Source organism: Monodon monoceros, unplaced genomic scaffold (genome assembly GCF_005190385.1).
Source record: "Monodon monoceros isolate NGI ecotype Baffin Bay Population unplaced genomic scaffold, NGI_Narwhal_1 Super_Scaffold_10, whole genome shotgun sequence".
NCBI classification, from domain to species: Eukaryota; Metazoa; Chordata; class Mammalia; order Artiodactyla; family Monodontidae; genus Monodon; species Monodon monoceros.
Window position 1 is genome coordinate 51,020,629 of NW_021703766.1, and position 21,760 is coordinate 51,042,388.

The window sequence follows — 21,760 nt, forward strand, 5'->3', positions numbered from 1 at the left end:
ACCACCCCACCCATTTCCCTCACTTTTTGTTCTGCGTCAGGCAGGCGTCCGGCTGGGGACAGTGTCCTCCCCAGAGTGAGGAGCCGGGGGGAGGCTGGGCGAGGGAGAGGCCGACTGTACTCCTGGTGTCTGCGCATTCTCTCCAATTGCTCCTGAGCACTCATCCGGGGCCGGGCCAGGGGGACCTGGGGAGATGAGAAACACCGCGATACTCCAACCTTGGCCTCCGTTTTCTCTCTTCCCTGAACCTCTCAGCCCCCTGCCTTGCCCTTCCCAATAAGTTCACCTCTGCTCTCGAGGGCTACTTCTACACCCGGAGCACAGGCTGTCCCTCTGCTGCTCAAGTCCTTCCATGGCCCCCAAGCGCTTTCAGGACAAAGGCATTGGAGGCCCCTTGTGGCCTGGTCCCTACCCACCTCTCCAGCCTCAACTCCATCAGCTGCCCTGTTCAAACCCGAAGCCCCAGACTGACAAACACCCACACTTCCCTGGACAGATCAAGTCTCTTTGCAGTGGTAGTCAGGACTCCGGGTTGCTTGTGATTAAAAAAAACAAACAAACAAAAAAACCTCTGAATCAGCTTTGAAAACATTAAAAGGAAGAATGAGATTTATCGTGTAACTCGATCGTCAGGAGGATCACTTTGGGTTTGTCTGAGGGAGGACTTTACAAGCTCTCTCGCGCCCTCAAAACCAGAGGGAAGAGACACACAGGGAGACTGTCATGTGACAATGGCAGTTATGCTGCCACAAGCCAAGGAGCTTTACCAGAAGCTACCAGAAATATGGTTCTGATGACACCTTGATCGTGATCACTCACTTATAGCCTTAAGAACTTAAAATGCAACAGGACGGAGACAAATCAAAGGGGAACTTGAACTTGAACATTTGGAACATTCGCAGCCTACGTGTATTGCAAGGAAGCGTGTTCTGAAGAGAGCACCAAGGGTGTGTCCGTGAAACCATTTGCTGAGACATTAGGCATGTGATGACGTGTGGATCCAGTAAACCAACTCAGCAGAAAAGCTGCCAAGCCAAACTGAAGGGGACAGAGATGGGACAAAATGAAGGAAGGCCGTCAGACAGCTGGGATGCTACAGGCAGGAAAGTGGCCAATAGAGCTTCAAACGTGTTATCCTTCCAGAAAGGGGGTAATTTGGACACAGACATGCACCTAGGGAGAACGCCACGTGACAACTGAAGTTATGATGCCACAAGCCAAGGAACGGATCCCTCCCTAGCTCCTTCAGAAGGAGCATGGCCCAGGACTTCCCAGGTGGTCCAATGGTTAAGGCTCCAGGCTTCCACTGCAGGGGGCGCGGGTTGGATCCCTGGTCAGAGAACTAAGATCCCACGTGCCGTGCAGCGCGGCCAAATTAATTAATTAAGTTTAAAAAAAAAAAAAGGGCGTGGCCCGACAACACCTTGATTTCAGACTTCTAGCCTACAGAACTGTAAGACAGTAAATTTATTGTTTAAGCAAAAAACAAAGGGGATGGGGGTGGGGAGAGAACTCTCCACTGCAGTCTCCAACTAGAACATTCTAGGCAGACAGCTTAGATCTGTTGCTATTGTAGGACCAATCACTGCAGTTTACTCTACGTGACTCTGATTTGGTCGATCCTGAGTCACATGCCCACCTGTTAGATACATCATGGTCCCTGTAAATTGACCCTATGTCATTTATTTCTTCATGGCAGGCCAGACCACTGACCCGAAAGCCTGCTAGGGCCAAACTGAAACTTTTACACATCCCTTGTTTCAAAGATAGCTCAAGTAGACAGATATTTTTAGCCACTTAGAGCCTGCCTGTTTTGAATACTCCGTGAAGTTGTACCAGCATCTGCTAGCCATAGGTAAGATCAACCTGTAGCTATAAAAGCCCCCAACAGGGGAATTCCCTGGAGGTTCAGTGGTTTGAAGGGCTCCGCTCTTCCACTGCAGGGGGCACGGGTTTCATCCCTGGTCGGGGAGCTAAGATCCCGCATGCCTCGCGGCGGGACAAAAACAAACAAACAAAAAAAGCCCCCAACAGGCTGCTGCCCTTAGGAGCTCTCTGACCCAGAGACTCCCTTCTGTGCGGCTAAGCACATCACCTAGACCCTTAAGTCCCTTCTCTAATCTCCTTCTCTCCTGGGAGTTCCCTTGTCCCGCCCCCCCGCCCCTCCTCCTGGGCAGTGGCCCCGAAGCAGTAACCTCTGGAGGATCTCATGCTGTCAGGGACTTTTCCCACAGGCAAATCTGTCAGTGTGGACCAACTAAAGCTCTGTGTGCTACTTCCACCTACTGGTCATATCTTTTTCCTTGATCAGCTCTGAAATACCTAGAACCTTACACCATCCCTGGATGCTGGCCGCGGTACGGCTGAGGGAGGAGCCATTCCCAAGATTAAGTGTTATTCGGCGCAGCTCCAACAATCCATGTCCTTTATACACACCACTAAGAATAAAGTTCCTCTCCTCCTAAGAAAGGACAGATTGATTACTTGGTTTCCACGGATAATAAGGAAGCACCAAAAATGCTTTTAAACCTATTCGAGGGGACGTCCCTGGCTGTCCATCGGTTAATACTCCGTGCTTCCACTGCAGGGGCACAGGCTTCATCCCCGATCGGGGAGCTAAGATCCCGCATGCCGCGTGGCACTGCCAAGGGGGGGGGGGAAAAACACCACCACCTATTCGAACAAGCAATCGTAACTGGCACCCCCGAAACCACGCTCCTGAAAGTCAGCCAATCAACGATGGCCCCGCGTTTCTGAAAATCAGCCAATCAACAACAGACACAAAGCTTCCGCATCTTAAGGTCGTATATACGAAAGTCCACCGGTTTCCGAGCTCTGCGCCATATGACATCAGCTCTCCGCTTTGCTCAGAGCGACTGTATCTTAAAAGAGGTCTGTCTTGCTTAAGCAAGTAATAAATTCAGCTTTGTTTCCGATACAGAGCTGCAGCTTCTTTATCCCCTCCATGCCTTTGCGTACATAGCCTGTTCCCTGTTTGGAGTACTGCTTCCTGCATGGCCAAACTTTTTTCATTCATCCAGACTCACCTTACCTAACCTTTAAAAGGCTTCCCAATGCTCTGAGTCCCCCTATGAAATGGCTCAGCCCTGTCGGATGTGTATGAGGATTGCATTCATGCCTCTCCCCCATCAGACTCCAGCATCAGGACTAATTCATGGCAGGGTGCCCCCAACACCTTCCACAGGGGCTGGTCCCTAGAAGACCAGTATGATGAGCAAATAAGGGAATTCGGGATTTCTTCCTGCACTGGCCAAAGTTGAGGGAGAAGGGGAGAGATAGCAACTGCTCTTGACACTCTACTTGGATTGGTCATCTGCTGATGGCTTAGTGGGCATTGGAGTGGTCCTGCCAAGTCCATCAGCCATACTTTTCCTGCCGGACCCCTTTGCCAGTTTCAGGATGGGGGAAGCCACAGAAAAATAGGGGTTGTGATGCAGAGATTCACTACGTGGCAAACTCAGAAGGGTAGGTCCTTGAAAACAGGGACTGGTCTGGGGACCTCGCCTTGTAGAGCCTGGCAGTCAAGAAGGGTCTGAGGAATTCGTGGACCTGAATTGAACAACCTGCAGTTGGCAGATGGCATTCCAGAGGTCAGAACTCTGTGCTCCCAAGTGACCACGTGCGGTTGTATGTGTTGCTTACTGCCCAAGGGCTAAGCCCTCCGTTGACCACGCCAGGTTCCATCCACGCAGAAGGGGGAGCCTGTCTCTCATTCACAAAAAGGCATTCTGTAGGCTAGCAGAAGCCCTGGCTTCCTAAATCCCCACCTCAGTCTGGACATTTGCACTAGCTGTTTCCCTGCTTTGCCAGGGATAAATTCTAACTCAATCTTTAAGGTCTGTCTTGCCTCCAGGAAACCATCCCCAACATGCCCAGGCTGCCTGGGAGCTGTCCCCTGAAGTCCCCCAGGGCCTCGTGCTTTCCCCATCTCAGCACACGCCTCCGCCTGTTCTGATAGTGCTTGTGTCTGAGGTTCCTGATGCCTGGGATCTGGCCTGATTCAGTTCAGGAACCCCAGTGGCCGGACAAAACCCAGTCCACAAGAGGCCAAGGACCACCCCAGCACCAATGAGAATGGCAGACTTGTTGGCTCCACCTTCAAAGTCAGTTCCCCAAATTTCTTATCTGTCATTTCCAAAAAAAAAAAAAAAAATCTGAAACTGACATTTGTTTTTCTAAATCGGTGCCAATATGCACCCAGTGCTCGTGATGTGAGGCATCGCCTGAGTCACACCCATCGGGCTTCTGCCGTCAATTGCAATTTTCTTGCTTTGTGTTTTGTTTTGTTACTTACGACTTCTAGTTTAATTGCTCTCTGAAGGTGTCAAAAAGAGCCAAAGATCGCCCCAAAGAGAGTGAAAAGAAACAGAAGCATCTGTCACTTCCAAGAGCTCAGAAAGTAGAATCACGTCAGGAACAGGATTGTGGAGCCTCTACAGGGACATCTCACTAAATAGGACCCTCAAGATGTGATGTGACATAAACAGAAAGACACGTTGCGGAAGTTTTACTGGGACAGTGACACCAGGAACTGATGACAAGTAGAGAAACTCTGCAGAGGGCAAAATCTGAAGATCCGGACCCTGTGTTCATGAGGAAGTAACTGGATGCCCCTGAATGGCCTTTGGTCATGCAACAAGCTAGAACATTCCATGAAGACCACAACATTGATCATGAGCATCAGCTGGCAACACTAAAGAAGTATGTGATGTAAAATATTTTAATACCTGGGTGGCAGAGCATCTGCAGGTCAGAAATTACAATTGATGAGTTTCCTAAGATAACAGCTGATGAAAACTGAGTTCTGAAAAAAATGTATACGGTGGATCAAAGAGCTCCATAATGTCTCTGTGCTCCTGTAAAAATGTCACCGAGGGGGCTTCCCTGGTGGCGCAGTGGTTGAGAGTCCGCCTGCCGATGCGGGGGACACGGGTTCGTGCCCCGGTCTGGGAAGATCCCACATGCCGCGGGGCGGCTGGGCCCGTGAGCCATGGCCGCTGAGCCTGCGCGTCCGGAGCCTGTGCTCCGCAACGGGAGAGGCCACAACAGTGAGAGGCCCGTGTACCGCAAAAAAAAAGAAAAGAAAAGAAATTGTGGCATCTGTACATACAGCTTGTAACAATAGAATTTCACACTCCGTGAAGAGAAAGGATAAACCACCCACCGCCTTAAAAAAATCAAAAAACAAAAACTGCATACTGGTTGCAGGCATCAGGAACCCAGGACATTTTCCTCAGAAATAAAAAGCGCCTGGGGAAGAAATTGAGACACAGATGTACAGAACAAACGTCTGGACACCAAGGGGGGAAAGTGGCGTGGGTGCGTGGTGGTGGTGGGATGAATTGGGAGATTGGGATTGACATATATACACTAATATGTATAAAATGGATAACTAATAAGAACCTGCTGTATAAAAAAATAAATTAAATAAAATTCAAAAAGATAAATAACTCTCCAAAAAATAAAAAAATTAAAAGCTCCTGATATTTATAAGCTATTTTTATCCCCCTGACTCCATTTAAGTAATTCATTGCTATTTTTTTTAACTTGACATTTAAATGGTGATGTTATTTATAGCTTTTATCCCATTTCGTATGCATATTCATACATTTTATTGGAGAAACGGTAATGTGTTTGATTAAGTGTGCTGCTGCAGACACGGCAGGCGGTGTTATAGAACACACAGTACACAGCGCAGGCACCGAATTACTAGAATCTGCAAAACTTTGCATTTTAAACAACACCTGGTCCCAAGGGTTTTGAACAAGGTTCGAAAACCGCTATATCTAGAATCCGACTCTGTCTCGACATCTCCACTTTTTCTAACCTAGTGCAAACAACTGTTCTCTCCCCGCTGCAATAGCCCAGTCACCTTCTCACTGGTTCCCTGCCTCAGCCCTTGTTTACTGTCTGTTCCCACATGTGGCCGCCAGAGGGCGCCAGTGCCCATTTACAGCATCTCCGTGCCTGCTGAGATACTCCACGGCTCTGGGCTCACCCAGTGTCACAGCTAAGCCCTCACCTTGGACCACAAGGCCCAGCACGATCTGCCCCTATTAGCCCTCTGTCCTCAACAGCACCCCTCTCCCTTTGCTCGGTTACTCGGTTACGGCCACACTGGCTTTCTAGCTGCTCCTCCAACACGCCAGAGTCTTCTGCCTCGGAACCTTTGCAAACACTGTTCCCTTTGCCTCTAATGCTCTTCCACCAGACATCCCCAAGGCTTGCTCCCTTACCTCCTCCGGGTATCTGCACAAGCATCACCTCTCCAGAAGCCTCCCCAGACCAAGCCATTGACAATTGCACCTCTTCTCCAAGTATCCCAAATCCCCTCACCGTGCTGTTTTTATTTATTTAGCACTTAGAACATATAAAGTAATTTATAGTAAATTATTTATTACCTGCCTCTTCCCACTAGAATGTCAGATTCATGAGAGAAGGATTTTTTTTTTCATCTTGTTCACATTTGGGTCCTGAGCATCTAAACAGCTCTCTGTGCTAGAACTTTCCTGAATGATGGAAATGTTCTATATTTTCACTGTCCAACAGGGTAGCCACTGGCCACTTATGTCTCCTGAACACTTGAAATTTAGCGAGTGAGAGTGAATTTTTTCTTGTATTTCATTTAAATTCATTTAAATTTAAATAGCCCCATGTGACTACTGGCTACCTTATTAGACAGTGAAGAGGGTATTTAATAAGTATATATTGAATGAATGATTGATGAATGAATGAATGAATGAAGTGCTTGCTCTAAGGCACTACTTTCAAGCTTTATGGGCATTCATCTACTTTGACTCTTCAATCAGCCCGAGGTGGTAGACACCGCTATTAGCTCCATTTTGCAGATGGTAAAATGGAGGCAGAGAAATTTCATAACTGACCCAAAGTCACACAGCTTAGAAGTGGCAGAGACAAAATTCACTCCCAACACTCTTAATAAATCTGGCTGTCTCTGCTCTAGGATGTGGCCTTAAAACTCCTCTCCCAGATGTTTCCCCAAGAGTGGGGACAGGGGGTCCTTCCTGTGGTGGTCAAAGGGTTACAGTGGACCTGAGCAGGCCAGATGGACAGCCTACCTTGGTTCCTGGCTGTGGGGAAGGGGGGCGGCGACCCTCAGGGCTGGAAGCCCGGGAGACCCTTGGAGATCCAAGACCTGGAGAAGTAGAATGGGACTGGTGAGGACCAGGAATGCCGAGCAAGTCCCTCCCCACTTCAGACGCTTACCTGACCGAGGGCTGGCAAGCTCTCTGTCGCCCCCTGGGGGCTGCCCCCAGTCAGCCTCAGGGGACCGGGGTAGGCTCAGTTCCAAGGACTCAGGCAGGCTCTGGAGAGGTCAGGAAAGGGGAATAATAATTATCATTACCACTATTATTACCATTTTCAAGCACTTAGCAATTGAGACACTGCATAAGTAGGATTAAGATTGAAAACCAGGAGCCAGATCTGGTTTCCAAACCTCAGTTCTGCCATTTTTTTTTGCTGTGTGACCTTGGGCAAGTTACTTTACCGCTCTGTGCCATATTTCACCTTTTGATATGAGGATATTAACCTACAGCTTTTTTTTTTTTTTTTTTTTGGCTGCGTCAGGTCTTAGTTGCAGCACACAGGATCTTCTTTGAGGCATGCGGGATCTTTCCTCGTGGCACGTGGGCTCTTCATTGCAGCATGCAGGCTACTCTCTAGCTGTGGTGCACAGGCTCCAGGGCACGTGGGCTCTGTAGTTGTGGCGCGAGGGCTTAGCTGCACCGTGGCATGCGGGATCTTAGTTCCCTGACCAGGGATCAAACCTGCGTCCCCTGCATTGTAAGGAGGATTCTTTACCACTGGACCACCAGGGGAGTCCCTGATATGAGGACTGAATCGATACATGTAAGGTACTTAGAACAGTGCCTGGCACATGGCAGGGCATTATATGTGTGAGGTTTTATAATGATTATGCATCTGGCATGGTGCTAAGTACTTTACCAGCATTATCTCATTGAATCCCCTCGGTAAATCTACGAGACAGCTATTATTATCCCTATTTGATATATGGGGAAACTGAGGCTCAGAGATTGAGGTCAATGACTGATGTCACAAAGATAGCAAAGCTGAGATCTAAACCCAGGTCTCCGGGATACATGATCTGATGACCGCCTACAACCATTGTGGCTCCTGATTCCTGACGGCTTACTCTATATGTCAGGCACATTCTAGTCACAGTTTCTCCTTCTCACAGTCCCCGCAAGGTAGGGGTTAAGATCAGCAGTGTCTGGTAAATGTTTAACAAATGCCCTCTGGGAGAAAAGAGCCCTGGTTTGTAGCATTTGCCAGTTTCCACGGTGTAAACACTCCCACCATGGTCAATTTCAAGCTACCAACATGACATCACTGAATGTGGAGTTGAGAAGAAAGGCAGGCAATTGGACCTTGGGAGGTGCTGGGAACTGGGTCCAGCACATCACTGGACAATGATCATAGTACAACGAATAAGAAAACAAAGGCTTCCAGGGCTTAGGACACATGCCTGAGGTTGGTTAGCTGGTCAAGGGAGAGAGAAAGAGGGGAGTAGGTAATGAGCTGGGCCAGGGGCAGATGGAACAGGAAGCTGGGCGTGGGGAAAAAGGTGAGTCTCACCTCCCTCTCTGAGGACTCCTTGCCTTGGAGTGCAGGGGATGGGGAGTCAGGGTCAGTGTGGTGGGGTGGTTTCTGGGGGCCCCCCAGACCTGCCAGTGTGTCTTCCACCATCCATAGTTGCTGTTGAGCAGATGCTCTGTCCTGGGGAGAGGAAAGGAATTTGTTACTCAAAGGTGGGAAAATGCAAGGAGGGTTAAAGTTGATAGGCCATGGAAAGGGTCTGAAATTTCCATTTAGATATCCCACTTACCCATTATCATTTATCATAAACATTGTTTTTCTGTATGGCTCTGTAGTGTTACCTCTGTTATAAATAGGTGACCATATAAATAGATGTGAGTCTGTTTCTGAATATTCTATTCTTTCCTTTGTTCCATTTGTCTAATGTTGTGTCAATACTATACTGCCCTCTTATTAACTGTAGCTTTACAGTCAGACTTGATTGATATCCAGTTGTGTTAGTCCTCCAGCTTTGTTTTTGCAGGTTGCCTTGTCTACATTTGGCCTTTTGCACTTCCAGATAGAATTTAGAGTCAGTTTGTCAAATTCCACATAAAAGCCTTCTGGATTTGTATTGGGATCGAATATCCCCACTGGGGAAATCAATTTGGGGAGACCACATCTTTACATTAGTGTCTTTCCTATCCACGAACATGGTACATCTCTCCATTTATATCGGTCTTCAATTTCTCTCAATGGCATTTTGTGGCGTTCAGAGTAGATGTCGTGCATGTCTTTCATTATATTTCTCCCTAGATATTTAATCTGTTTATGTTAATTGTAAACACTATTGTTTATGAATATTTATTTTCTAATTGTTTGTTATTAGCATACAGGAAGACAAGTGATTTTTGCATGTTATCCTTGCATTCAGCTACCTTGCTGGATCGGCTTATCCTACCAATCTTTCCGGAGATTATTCTGGATTTTCTACATACACAGTTTTGTCATCTTTAAATAAAAACAGCTTTACGTCTTCCTCTTTGGTCCTTATACCTTTAATTTATGTCTCAGACTCCCTTGTACTGCCTAGAATCCCTGGGACAATGCTGACTAGAACTAGGAGGGGCTGGGGGTCTGGATCCTGGGTCTGAGAACTTGTCTTATTCCAAATACTGGGGAAAAGTTTTCAACATTTCACTGCCAACAATCATGTTTGCTGTAAGTTTAAGTTTCTTATAGATGCCTTATCAGATTAAGGAAGTTGATTTATATTCCTACTTTGCTGAGAGATTTTATCATGAATGGATATTAAATTTTTAAAATGTTTTTCCTGCATTTATTGAGGTGACCATGTGGTTTTTTTTCTTTATTTTATTAAATGTAGTGAACTACATGAACTTATTTTCAGGTGTTAAATTAACCTTGCATTCCTGTAAGAAGCCTAATTTGGTTGTGATGTATTGTTCTTTTCATATATTGCTGGTGCTGAGGAATATCTAACACCAGTAGGTGGGGGATTAGCGTTGAGGGGTGGATTTTAGGAGGAAGTGGGAGGGGGTTAGTATGAAGAGGGTGGGGCTTAAACCTGTGAGTATGCATTTAATACTAGAAGCCAGAATGTTTAGTTGAAGGTATATGATTTAGAAACTCTATTGCTAGGCTTAGAATGAAGACGTGGGTCTGAGGCCAAGCAATGGGGGCTTCAGGAGTGGGGCTTGAAGTAAGGGATTGGATTTAGAACTGGAGCCTCCAGAGGATAAATTTAAAAGTGAAAGTCAGGATGCAGAATGCAAGAGATGAACTTGCAGGATGGGACAGGGCTGAGGGGCAGAGTTTTGACCCCAAGGGTAGGGCTTCAAAGTAAGAGGAGAGATTTAGAACCAGACGGGGCAGTAGTTCCAAATCTGAAGATAGGTCTTGAAATTAAGGGCACTGTCTTAATTATTGGGTATAAATGAAAGGAAAAGGCAGAGGGGGAGGAGCTAAAGATAACATGGGAGGGGCTTTGATTCTATGGGATGGGCTTAAATGCCAAAAGGGTTTCCAAGTGATCTTGGAGTGCAGGGTGGGGCTTGGGGGCTTGGGGCAGGGGTGTACCTGGGGGGACCCGAGGTGCAGCAGGTACTCAAGGGTCTCTCTCAAGGTGCTCAGCTCCTGTTCCAGGCTGTTGTACGTGTCCCAAACCCGCTCTCGCTCCTCAGGTCCCAGAAAGGGGGAGACAGAGAGTTAGCATGTCCTCCCACCAGATCTTCCCCAATCCCATCTTTTCCTAGATTAGCAGGAGGAAGGGTGGCCTGGCCCCAGGTGCCCTGTGGGGTATATGGACTGCAAGTCCCAAGGGCCTCTTTGCTCAGACTACTGGGAACCCCAGAGTCTGTATTGAACCTGCCATTCCAATGAACTGCTAGTGTAGACAATAACAGCTTTCCCTGAATCTTCTGGATTACCTCTGCACTCCTCTAGGGCGGCAGAGTCTACAGATCTAATGAATTCTTGAAACAGACAAGACCATGAGACCTATACACCCCTGGGCAGCGGAAACTTCCTTGCCAATACCAATAACAAGAGCAGCTAACTTTTTGTGTGTGTGTGTGTGTGTGTGGTACGCGGGCCTCTCACTGTTGTGGCCTCTCCCGTTGCTGAGCACAGGCTCCGGACGCGCAGGCTCAGCGGCCATGGCTCACGGGCCCAGCCGCTCCGCGGCATGTGGGATCTTCCCGGACCGGGGTATGAACCCGTGTCTCCTGCATCGGCAGGTGGACTCTCAACCACTGCGCCACCAGGGAAGCCCTAAACAGACTTTTCTTTTTCTTTTTTTTTTTTTTGCAGCTAACATTTATTTGGCACTTACTATGTGCCAGGCACTGTTCTTAGCTCTCATTTAATTCTTTTGAGGTAGGTACTGTTAATGTCTCCATTTTACAGATAGTAATAATTACAGCTAACGTAAGTATTGCTTACCATATACTAGGTACAAAAGTGTTAAACATTCCTTCATTTACATATATTTATGAAAACTTCACAATAGCCCTATGAAGTAAATATTATTTTTATTATCTCAAGTTTATATGAGAGGCATCTAAGGCCCAGAGGGATTAAGTAAATTCTCTAAGGTCACAAAGCAACTATGAGTGGAAACTGAGATTCAAAGCCAGGAAGTCCGTATCAAAATCACCCCCTTGGGACTTCCCTGGTGGCAGAGTGGTTAAGAATCCACCTGCCAATGGAGGGAACACGGGTTCGAGCCCTGGTTCGGGAAGATCCCACATGCCGTGGAGCAACTAAGCCCGTGTGCCACAACTACTGAGCCTGCGTGCCACAACTACGGAAGCCCGTGCGCCTACAGCCCGTGTTCTGCAACAAGAGAAGCCACCGCAACGAGAAGCCCGTGCACCACAACGAAGAGTAGCCCCCACTCGCCGCAACTAGAGAAAGCCCTCGCGCAACAATGAAGACCCAACGCAGCCAAAAATAAATAAATAAAAAAGAACTTACTAGACTGGAAACTAAATCTATCTCAAAAAAAAAAAAATCTCCCACTTAAATGGCTAAATTAAATACTACTGTTTCTTGGCTGCATGCCCCTCACCCTCTAGGAATGTCAAGATCATTGGCTTAAAATTGGGGGGATTCTCAAGAACCACCTTCCCAAGAGCCTTTGGGGGCAAGTTCCCTTTAGTAACAACCTGTAGAATCCTGGGGTCTCCTTGGAGGTATGCCCCTTCCCAGATGTTCACCTGGGTCAGGTGACAAAGAGCGGCCCTCACACTGACTAGTCGGTCCTGCAGGAGGCGCTGGCGCCCCCAAGCCCTCCCAGGAGCTGCAGCCTCCCTGGTTGTTTGGCCCAGCTGCTGTCGAGTCAATTCCAGGGCTGCTTCTAGCTGCTCCTGCACCGAAAGGGAAGATGGTTAGACTTCTGAAACCACCCCCAGCCTCAGGAAGAGAGAAAAGGTGTCTTCCTATATCCTTGGGTATGCTGGGGATCAGGATGGGCTAAGGGCACGTGGAGAGGCCAGATGCCCCTCCCCTGTCCCAGAGCCCTGTACCTTCTCCTCCTGCCTCTGATCTATTTCCTCCTGCAGCCTCCTCAGGAGCCGGTCCTGCCCACACAGCTTGGTCAACAGAGTCTGGAGAAAGGAGGACAGGAGCTATTTATGGACCAGATCTGGCTCTTCCCCCTGCCCCACAATTTAAACATTCTCTCCCCAGCTCTGGGAACTCAGCAAGGGTTCAATCAGGAGAACTTACATCTGTCTCCAAGCTTTGGTGGAAGGTTGAGTCTAGAGGGGGACCCGGCTGAGGAGAAAGAGAAAGGTTGGAGGTCACGTGCCCAAACAGGTCCTTATTGTAGCTCAGCGCTGAGCCCTGTTGCTACTAACAGACACCTCTGTCCTTATTAGCTTTGTTCCAAGCTTTAGCAAACCTCAGTAGACCAATTGCCAGACTTTGGGCTTTAGGAAGTGGTCTTTGCTACCAAATAGCTATAGCAAATAAATAATTAATGGAGAAAACTTAGAGAGTTCCTTTATGACTGAGAATAAAATAAGGATGCTCACTACCACTGTTACAGTTTAACACACTATTAGAGATCTTGACCAATGCTATAAGATAAGAAAATAGTGTAAGGATAGGAAGGGGAATGATAAAACCATCATTATTTATAGATGATGTGCTCATCTACTCCCCCCAAAAAATAGCATAAAAAAATTATTAGAATAAATAAGAGAATTCAGGAAGGATGCCAGGTGTAAAATGAAGTTACAAACATTAATAGCATATCTCTACACCATCAATAACTAGAAAATATTTTTTAAAAAAGAAGAATATACCATTCAAATAACTATAAAAACTATCAGTAGGGAATTCCCTGGTGGTCCAGTGGTTAGGACTCGGCGCTCTCACTGCCAGTGACCTGGGTTCAAACCCTAGTCAGGAGACTAAGATCCCTCAAGCCTCACAGTGTGGCCAAAAAAAACAAAAAACTATCAGGAATTTAGGAATTACCTTAATTACCTTAACTAATAGCACAAAAATCTCTATGGAAAAACTCAAATGACAGACCTAGAAAATTATATGAATGAATGGAGAGATATTCTATATATATATGCCACCCAGTTTTCAGCAGCCCTAGGAAACTAATATATATCCAGGCACCTTGAAATACCCAGTTTTCTCTAGGCACACTAGTCCAGGAGATGACATTCACCATAGCAAAGAAAGCAAGGGAAGGGGCTCTGGCAGATTCGAGGTGCCCCAGGATACCTACCAATAAAACCATGGAAGCCCGGGTCCCAGGAGGCCTTGGAGGGAGCTGGAGATATGTGGAGGAACCAGAGGGGGCCTGGGAGGAATACTGATATAGAGATGTTTAGAAATTGGCATGTCTTACTAACAAATATTAGAATGGATGTGTCCCGAATTGCAGTGCCTTAGGAGACTCTCTGAGGTTCAGAACTGGGCCCCCAGAACTTCCTCAACTATCTACTCTCCAGCTGTGTGCCATTGGGACACAGAGAATGCTAATAAGTGGAGAGCCTGGCAAAACAGTCCCACGGACCAATGGAAGTTGCAGTCTACTCTCACTCTCACATTCGTGGTTAGCTGTGGATTTTCGGGACTACAGTCCCATGATGCTCAGAGGAAATAGTAGGTGACCAACTTAGAAAGATAAACTGGAGACACAAGGCAGATGCAATCGACGCTACCTCTCACAGCATTGTCCTAGAGGAGAGTATTCTGGACTACAATCTCCCTAATGCTTAAGGGGTAACGGCCAAAGACCAGCCTGAGGAGAGCCCTGAGAACTCATGGGAGTTAAAGTTCACTCTCCCTTTCACATCTGAACCCAGCTGTGATTATGCTGAACTACAATCCCCATGATGCCCAGGGGCCAGTGGCCTAGAGACCAGCCTGGAAAGACAGCCCCATGGCCAAATGGGAGGTTTAGTCCCTCTCCCCATCAGCTCTGCTCACCGGTGTTCTGGCCTCCTGACTCCAGTGCTGGGGACTCCTGGGGTCCCTTCCTCCCCCAGCCTCGGAGGAGGGTCCTCGTCGGGGAGTGGGGGGCCTGGAGAGTGTCTGGCGCTGGGGGGCCCAATCCAGGGGAGGCCGGACATCGATGCGACTCAAGGGGGTATGGGGTCTGGCAGAAGGTGCTGTGTCTCCAGAGGAGGGAGGGGGTCTGCGTGCAGGAGCAGAACGGGGCCGGGGGAGGCTCAGAGGGGAGGGAGGGCGAGAGAAGGGTGTGAACAGGCTGTAGGGAAGAGAGAATAGGCGAACTGCGTCAACTAGAGCCCCCTCATCCCACGACCCATCAAGCCAGCCTCAAAGATCTGTCTCTCTTCAGGGTGTCTCACTGTCCCTCTGGAGTAGAACCCTCCTCTAGTAACCAGATCCTGAATAATTTCCCTCTTTATGGTATCCCCTCCTTAAGACTTCTCCCCAACAGGCACTGACCCCACAAGAACCCAGCAAGTCACACACATCAGTGAGAAAGCACTAAGTCACTCCCCTAATCAGTCCCAGCCACGCCCCTCGGCCACGCCCACAGCATTTCCACTGAAGCTCAGCCCTATAGAAACTTCTCGTCCCAGACTCCCTCGTCCAACTCACTCTGGGCTCCTTGTCCTCCGAATTCGGGGTCCAGATTGGAGGTCAGCCATGGGGCTGGGGGTGAGCATCCGGCCACGACCTCTGGAGAGACGAGCCACCTCCGGTGATTCTGAGCCGCGCCCCTCTTCCCCTCTGCTCACCTCTGGGGGACCACCGGGGCCGCCAGGGCCCTCCCCAGTCTGGGGACGTGCAGATGACCTGGGTTGCCCACTAACGAGTGGACACAGAAAAAGACATCACTCCTTTGAACTTTATAACAGCCCTAATTGCCATTTCACAGGTAAGGACACAGGAACCTACAAAGAAAAAAGGGGAGGTAGTGTACTGTAAATTGTTTTCCCCATTTTGCAGATGGGGAAACTGAGGCCCGAGTTGGAAGTGACTTGTGCAGGGCCACAAGGTCCATCCAGGTCGCTGGGCCCAATGCCCTAGACTATGCGTCTCCAGCCTGAAAATTGGGACAGGCAGACAGAGCCTGGAGCCTTCCTTTTTTTTTTAATCTAACATTTTTTAGGTGGCAGCCTCAGGGGGTGGAGACTTCTGCGGGAGCCAGTTAGAGAGTGAGCAATACTGATGGACAAAACGGTGGGCGGAGCTTACAAGAGATAGACTCTTTGCTGATTGGAGATGAAGTCCCCTGGACGTGGGGCCTGAAGGGCGGAGTTTCCACAGCTAGAAGAATAGTGATTGGACACTGAAGAGGGCAGGGTTTTAAAGGGAGGGGTTAGCCGGATAATTTGCAGGACCCAGACTGGAGGTAGAGTGTCAGGGGCGTGGCCTGTACTTATACTCACCAATCGTCCCCCTCCGCGCGGGAGGCCCGCCCCAGTGCCCGTAGCCAGCCCCTCAGGTCTTCTAGCGTGTCAGCCGCCAGAACGTAGGTCCTCATGCCCGGGTGCTCCGCCTGCGGGAAGAGAGAGCTGGAGGACCCGGCCGCCGGGCCCTCTAAAAAGAAGGATGCCATGGAACCTGGTCTTTATCTCCAGTAATGGATGCTCCATGCCTGCCCCCATCGCCTAGTGCCTTAGTGCCCATGGGGGTTGGATGGACTCACGGTGAAGGTGAAGCGCCGCCCTCGGGGGGCTCCTGGACCATCTGGCCTGATACTGTAGCTGGGGAGCAGGACGCTTCCCAGGACGCTCTCCTCGCGGCTGTCTGCAAAAGACAGCCTGGGGTCAAGTGTCACACAGGGATCTAGAGGCCAAGAGGCTAGTGGAAAGGGAAGGTGGGAGGCGGGCCCGCCCACCCCATGCCAGCTGGGGCACTGACCCTTGTAATAGAAGAGGCAATGGCCAGAGAGGACGAACCAGCGGCGTTTCCAGAGCCGGAGCCCGGAGCTGTCCTGGAGAGACAGAGTGGGAGTAGAGGGGGGAGGGAAAAAAGGAGATGGAGACAGTGACACTTGGGGCCAAAGACCCAAAGAAAGGAGAGGGGCAGAGACACATGTTTGGTGCGATAGATTCAGATGGAGGACTGGAAACCAGTGGGTTGCAGTTGAGAGGACATAGATTCTGGACACAGGTGGACCTGAGTTTGACTCTTAGCTCCACCACTTTCAAACTGTGCCCTTAAGCAAGTCATTTCCCCACTAGAAACCTCATTTTTTCCTCATGTGTCAATTGGGGATTGAGAAGTTACAGGAAGATTGGGACAGATACTGTACCACACACGGGCAGTGGCTTTATATAGGAAGACTTGGCCCGATCATTATGGAGTGTGAGACACAGAGAGGCCAGGAAGGTGATGCTGAGCCATACCCTGAATCCTGCATCTCCCCATCTCCTCTTCCAGAACTGCTCCATCTCTAACCTTGTGCCCCTCTTCTCCCCTTCAATCCATTCCCACAGAAGCAGCATGATCTTTTAAAATTATAAATCAGACCATGTGAGTCCCCTGCTCAAAACAGAGCTTCCCGTCACACTTAGCATAAATCTCAAGTTCCTTACCCTAATTTGCTGGCTTACAGGGAATCTAAAACTTGGGTGCACGTAAGAATCACCAGGAGGGCTCATTAAAACATGGATTCCTGGGTCCCATCCCCAGAGTTCTCCAGTCAGTAGATCTGAGGTGGGAGCTGACAATTTGCATTTCTAGAAATTTCCCGGGTGATGCTGGCGCTGCTGGTCTGGGACCACACTTAGAGAAGCTCGCCCCGTCGCCCTGCCGCCCCTCCTCTCTCTCACCTTGGCTTGCTCCAAACACCAAACTTTGGCCTGCTGCAGGGCCCTTTGCTTTCAGATTCCCTCTGCCCCCCAGATCTTAACACAATGGGCTCCTTCTTGACATATAATTCTCAGCTCAAATGTCATCTCCTCAGAGACGCCTTCCCCGACCAACAGTCAAAAGTAGCTCTCATCCCTCAGCCACTTTCCAGCACATTCTCCTGCGTTATTTCTTCACAGTGCTTCATTTCCCACCATCCAAAATCATTTAGTCCACTTGTTTTATACTAATTTATTATCCATCCCTGTCCCACTCCCATCTTGAATGTAGATAGATACTTATTTGTCTTATTTGCATGGTATGTGACCCAGGGCTTGGCACGTTGTAAATGTTCAAGAAGTGGTCGTTGGACTTCCCTGGTGGTGCAGTGGTTAAGAATCCGCCTGCCAATGCAGGGGACACGGGTTCGAGCCCTGGTCCGGGAAGATCCCACATGCTGCAGAGCAACTAAGCCCGCGCGCCACAACTACTGAGCCCGCGAGCCACAACTACTGAAGCCCGCGTGCCTAGAGCCCGTGCTCCGCAACAAGAGGAGCCACCGCAGTGAGAAGCCCGCGCACCGCAACGAAGAGTAGCCCCCGTTCGCTGCAACTAGAGAAAGCCTGCGCGCAGCAACGAAGACCCAATGCAGCCAAAAATAAAAGAAAGCATAAATAAATTTATGAAAAAAAAGTGGTCATTGAATGAATGAATGAACGAAACGACAGAATAAGGGAGGAAGCAGTGATCAAAATATATATATATTTGGAGAAGACTTGGAAGGAGAGAAACAGTGGACAGCCAGGGGCACAGCCTCTAACATCACTTGGAGTGTGCTTTCCCTTCTTCTGCTCACTCTACCTGCTTATGAAGCCAGCCTCGGATGTGCACGGGGAGGTTAGGGTCCCTTCTGAGCGCATTGCCCCTCTTCCCGAAGGCATGCACCTTGCTTACCGCCCGGGTGGACTTCTGAAGAGACAAGGAGGACAGAAGTGAACATGGCCTTGGGATGGACTTGGGGAGGCGGTGCAGTGGGACTGAGGCAACCCGAGGCCCTCCTCAGCTGCCTTTAGAAGCTGGGTCAAGGAGGGACCTTAGGGAGTTCCCTGGTGGCCTAGTGGTTAGGATTCGGCGCTTTCACTGCCGTGGTCCGGGTTCAATCCCTGGTCGGGGAACTGAGATTAAAAAATAAATAAAGAGGGATCTGAGTTTGGGGATGAGAATTGCATGTGCATAGTGCAGAGTTGACAGACACTTTTCATGCGTGGCGGGAGGTGTCTGGAGGCAAGGAAGAGGCTACTGGCCACTGCGGAGGGAATTTGGGAGTCAAGCGTCCACTGCCAAGGAGAGGATGCTCTTGGCCACCAGAGCCCAAGATGTAGTAGAGCCTTTGGGACCCAAGATGGCAATACTGCCTGGGAGGTCCCCATGATCAGGAAGGACCTCTGTGCTGAGTCCCTAGTGATGGGTCAGCTGGAATCAAAGGATACCTCAGTGCCAAGGAATGACATTCCTTAGCGATCATGTCCAGGGTGGCGGTGGGAGCTCCAAATCCCTTCATCCCAGTAGATGGGCCTCCCTCTCCTGTGCACACAGATATCCCAGGCACCCATGGCCAGATTCCCACAGGATGCCCCTCCTTGGTGACGATGCTGATCCAGGTCAGGTTCAAATCTACAGAATCTGAACTTGGGAAGCTAGAAATGAGTGAGGGGAATGTCTGGAGGACAAGAAAATGAATGTCATGACTGAACTGTGGGCTGGGGTGATGATTTGGGATGCAAGAATCTCAGGCCACATGGGGCATATTTATTGTTGGAGTAGGGTCTTTCCTTTATCAGATTTCAGAACTGGGTAGATGGGATGGCTAGAGACAGGACACGGATTTCTCAGTCCTAATAAGAGTAGCCACTGAGTTCCTGGCTGGGGAGAGGGGAGGTCACGGCTGGGGAGTGGCCTTATCTTAGCAACCAGAGTTAAGCAGGGCTGTTACTCTGGCTTCGAATTAGGAAAATACAAGGGGTGGGGACAGCTGGGAGTGCCTCTGAATTCCTAGCTGTGGCGGGTGGGAAATTTGGGACCTTGCTAGGTTCGGCACACCCCGTTGCTAAAGATCCTTGCTTTTGACAATCAGAGTCCCTCAGGTGGCACCGAAACCAGGGTTCGGAAACAGGAGGATGGGGCAGCCCAGAGCACCCCCCTCCTCCCCAGCCCCACCAAGAAGCTCGAACCTTGGTGCTCAGGCTGCCAAGCGAGGAGATGGTAGAGGCGCTGCTGGCCAGGCTGAGGCTGCTCCGAGGTCTGCCTTCCTCCATCAAGGGCTTGGGGAGAGGAAAAAAAAGGGGCTGTGTGTGCCTCTCTGCAGATGACCCGGCTGGGGACAGAGACAGGGTCAGGGGCTTGCAGGTCGGAGGAGGCTGAGGAGAAAGAGCCTGTTGTTTGGGGCCTCGGGGGACTGGGGGAGGCCCTGGCCCGGGACTGCATACCAAGAGTGATGCCAAGAGAGGTGGGCGGCACTGGCAGCTGCGGGGAGGGGGCAGCTGTCTGCAGCTAGAGACAGAGAATAGGAGCCCCTTTATTCTTGCCCCCCCTGCACACTGGCCAGGAATTTGACCCTCTCTGTGCTCAAGACCCCCCATTCCCTGTCTCTTTCCAGCCGCCCCCCAGCTACCTGTCTCCTGCCCTCCCACGTGCACCCCCAGAACATCCCCACTGAGACCCGGGCACCAGGAATGTGCACCCAGGCAGCTCCTCCCTCCCAGCCAAGCCAGGGAACTTACCAGCTCTGGGGTCCCAAGGACAGAGAGCACAAGAGGGCAGCGTGGAACCTGGGACACCCAGGCACAGTCCCCCTCCTCCTCTGCCCCTTAGGGGATGACTCTCATAGCCCTCAGTTCTCACCTGCTCATTCACACCCTTTTGTCTCTTTGTCTCTGATAGTGAGTCTTCCTCTCACGCTCTACCTTCCTCTTATACTGTCTCTCTCTCCAGTCTCACCTTCTGTCTCTCTCACTCTCTAATCTCTGTCTCTTCCAATCTCTCTCTTACTCATTCCCTCCTCGGCAGCATCCCCACCCCCATATCACTTTCTCTCCCAATCTTTCTGGTTCTGTCCAAATCTTTTTCTGGGACTCATGGAGTCTCTTCTTTAAGTCTCCATCCTGTTCTCTCTCTCTCTCTCTCTCTCTCTCTCTCGCTCGCTCTCGCTCTCTCGCTCTCTCGCTCTCGCTCTTGCTCTCTCCCTCTCTGTTCCCCCTTGTCTCTCTCTCTTCCGTACACTCAATCTCTTTCTCTTTCTCCGTGGCCCTCCACGTCTACTGTTTCCTCCTCGCTCAGATTTCCCTTCTGACTTTCTCTCTTCCCCGCTCTCCCAGTTTCTCTTTCCTCTCTGCGGGTCCTTCCCTCCGTCTGCCAGCCGCCCACGCGGCTGCCTCCCCTCCCAATCCCGGCTGACCCCGCCCCTCTTGGCCTCCCCACCACAGCCTGACCTCTGGCTCAGCTGACCCCATGCTGAGGGGCCACACACACACCCCTCCCCGATTCCTACGTCCCTGTTGGGCTGGAGCCTGGGGAGCCAGGGTCCCATAGAGGCTGAAGCTGGGATTCCTCAATGTTTGGAGAGTAGGAGCTGGGCCTGGACTCCAGGGCCTCAGTGGGCTGGTGGTAGTCAGGGGCCTAAGTCATGGGCACCACGCGCCCTCCCCCGAAAGGAGATGGCTAGGATCTTGGAAGGGGTGGGGGCTGAGACTCCAGGGTACCTGGGAAGGTGTGAGCTAGGAGTCAGGACTCCGGAGCTGTGAATAGAGCTGGGGGTCTGGAAGTGTGGCTTTAAGTGGATGGACCTCCAGTGAGGAGGGAGTGGCCCCCGATCCCTGGGTGCTGGCGAGAGAATGGTCAAATGGCCAGTGTCAATCTCCACCTCAGATTCAGATGAAAATTCTCTTCTAGACTGAGGTTGACCCCCTCAGGAGGGAGACATGGGTTCTGGGTGTATTTTGAGGGAAAACATTACGAACCAGGTCAGGGGTGGGTGGTGCAGCGGGACTGGGATTGTGTCCCTGGGCCTGGAATTTGTGGCAGAAGACCCCACTCTCCCATGAGGTTCCGTTGATGCTCCCCAGCCAGAATTTCAGTTTGTGTAAGCAGAGGTTTTGTACAGATTTGAAGCAGGTGAAACCTAAGAGTGGAACCTTGTGCCTAAGACAGGGAAGGGGTCCGAGTTTTTGGTTTCATATCCCCTCACCACATATTTGTTGAGCACCTACTATGTGCCAGGCAGTGAGCAATGCAAGGTGCCCGCCTTCAGGGGGCTTACACATTCTGTCTTTTTTGCAATGAATCTAGACTCTGCTGTGACCACCTT

At 50.0% G+C, this 21,760-nt stretch overlaps 1 protein-coding gene across 4 annotated transcripts in view; it reads right to left on the reverse strand.

Annotated features, from left to right (window-relative positions):
* Nucleotides 1-20,777, reverse strand: part of PLEKHA4 (pleckstrin homology domain containing A4) — a 24,090-nt gene extending 3,313 nt beyond the window's left edge. For 2 of the 4 annotated variants that reach the window (XM_029213467.1, XM_029213470.1), the window contains exons 1-17: nucleotides 20,178-20,777; nucleotides 19,629-19,718; nucleotides 18,259-18,366; nucleotides 16,465-16,537; nucleotides 16,250-16,350; nucleotides 15,990-16,099; nucleotides 15,196-15,405; nucleotides 14,557-14,836; nucleotides 13,850-13,936; nucleotides 12,832-12,879; nucleotides 12,630-12,710; nucleotides 12,321-12,470; nucleotides 10,681-10,779; nucleotides 8,641-8,781; nucleotides 7,249-7,348; nucleotides 7,101-7,177; nucleotides 24-185 (exon numbers count right to left, since the gene is read on the reverse strand). In XM_029213467.1, the coding sequence (XP_029069300.1) occupies nucleotides 24-185; nucleotides 7,101-7,177; nucleotides 7,249-7,348; nucleotides 8,641-8,781; nucleotides 10,681-10,779; nucleotides 12,321-12,470; nucleotides 12,630-12,710; nucleotides 12,832-12,879; nucleotides 13,850-13,936; nucleotides 14,557-14,836; nucleotides 15,196-15,405; nucleotides 15,990-16,099; nucleotides 16,250-16,350; nucleotides 16,465-16,537; nucleotides 18,259-18,366; nucleotides 19,629-19,712 (1,911 nt within the window). In that variant the 5' untranslated portion in view covers nucleotides 19,713-19,718; nucleotides 20,178-20,777. The remainder of the gene's footprint in view (nucleotides 1-23; nucleotides 186-7,100; nucleotides 7,178-7,248; nucleotides 7,349-8,640; nucleotides 8,782-10,680; nucleotides 10,780-12,320; nucleotides 12,471-12,629; nucleotides 12,711-12,831; nucleotides 12,880-13,849; nucleotides 13,937-14,556; nucleotides 14,837-15,195; nucleotides 15,406-15,989; nucleotides 16,100-16,249; nucleotides 16,351-16,464; nucleotides 16,538-18,258; nucleotides 18,367-19,628; nucleotides 19,719-20,177) is intronic. The other 2 variants (XM_029213468.1, XM_029213469.1) reach the window with 2 other exon arrangements.
* Nucleotides 20,778-21,760: the final 983 nt, after the last annotated feature.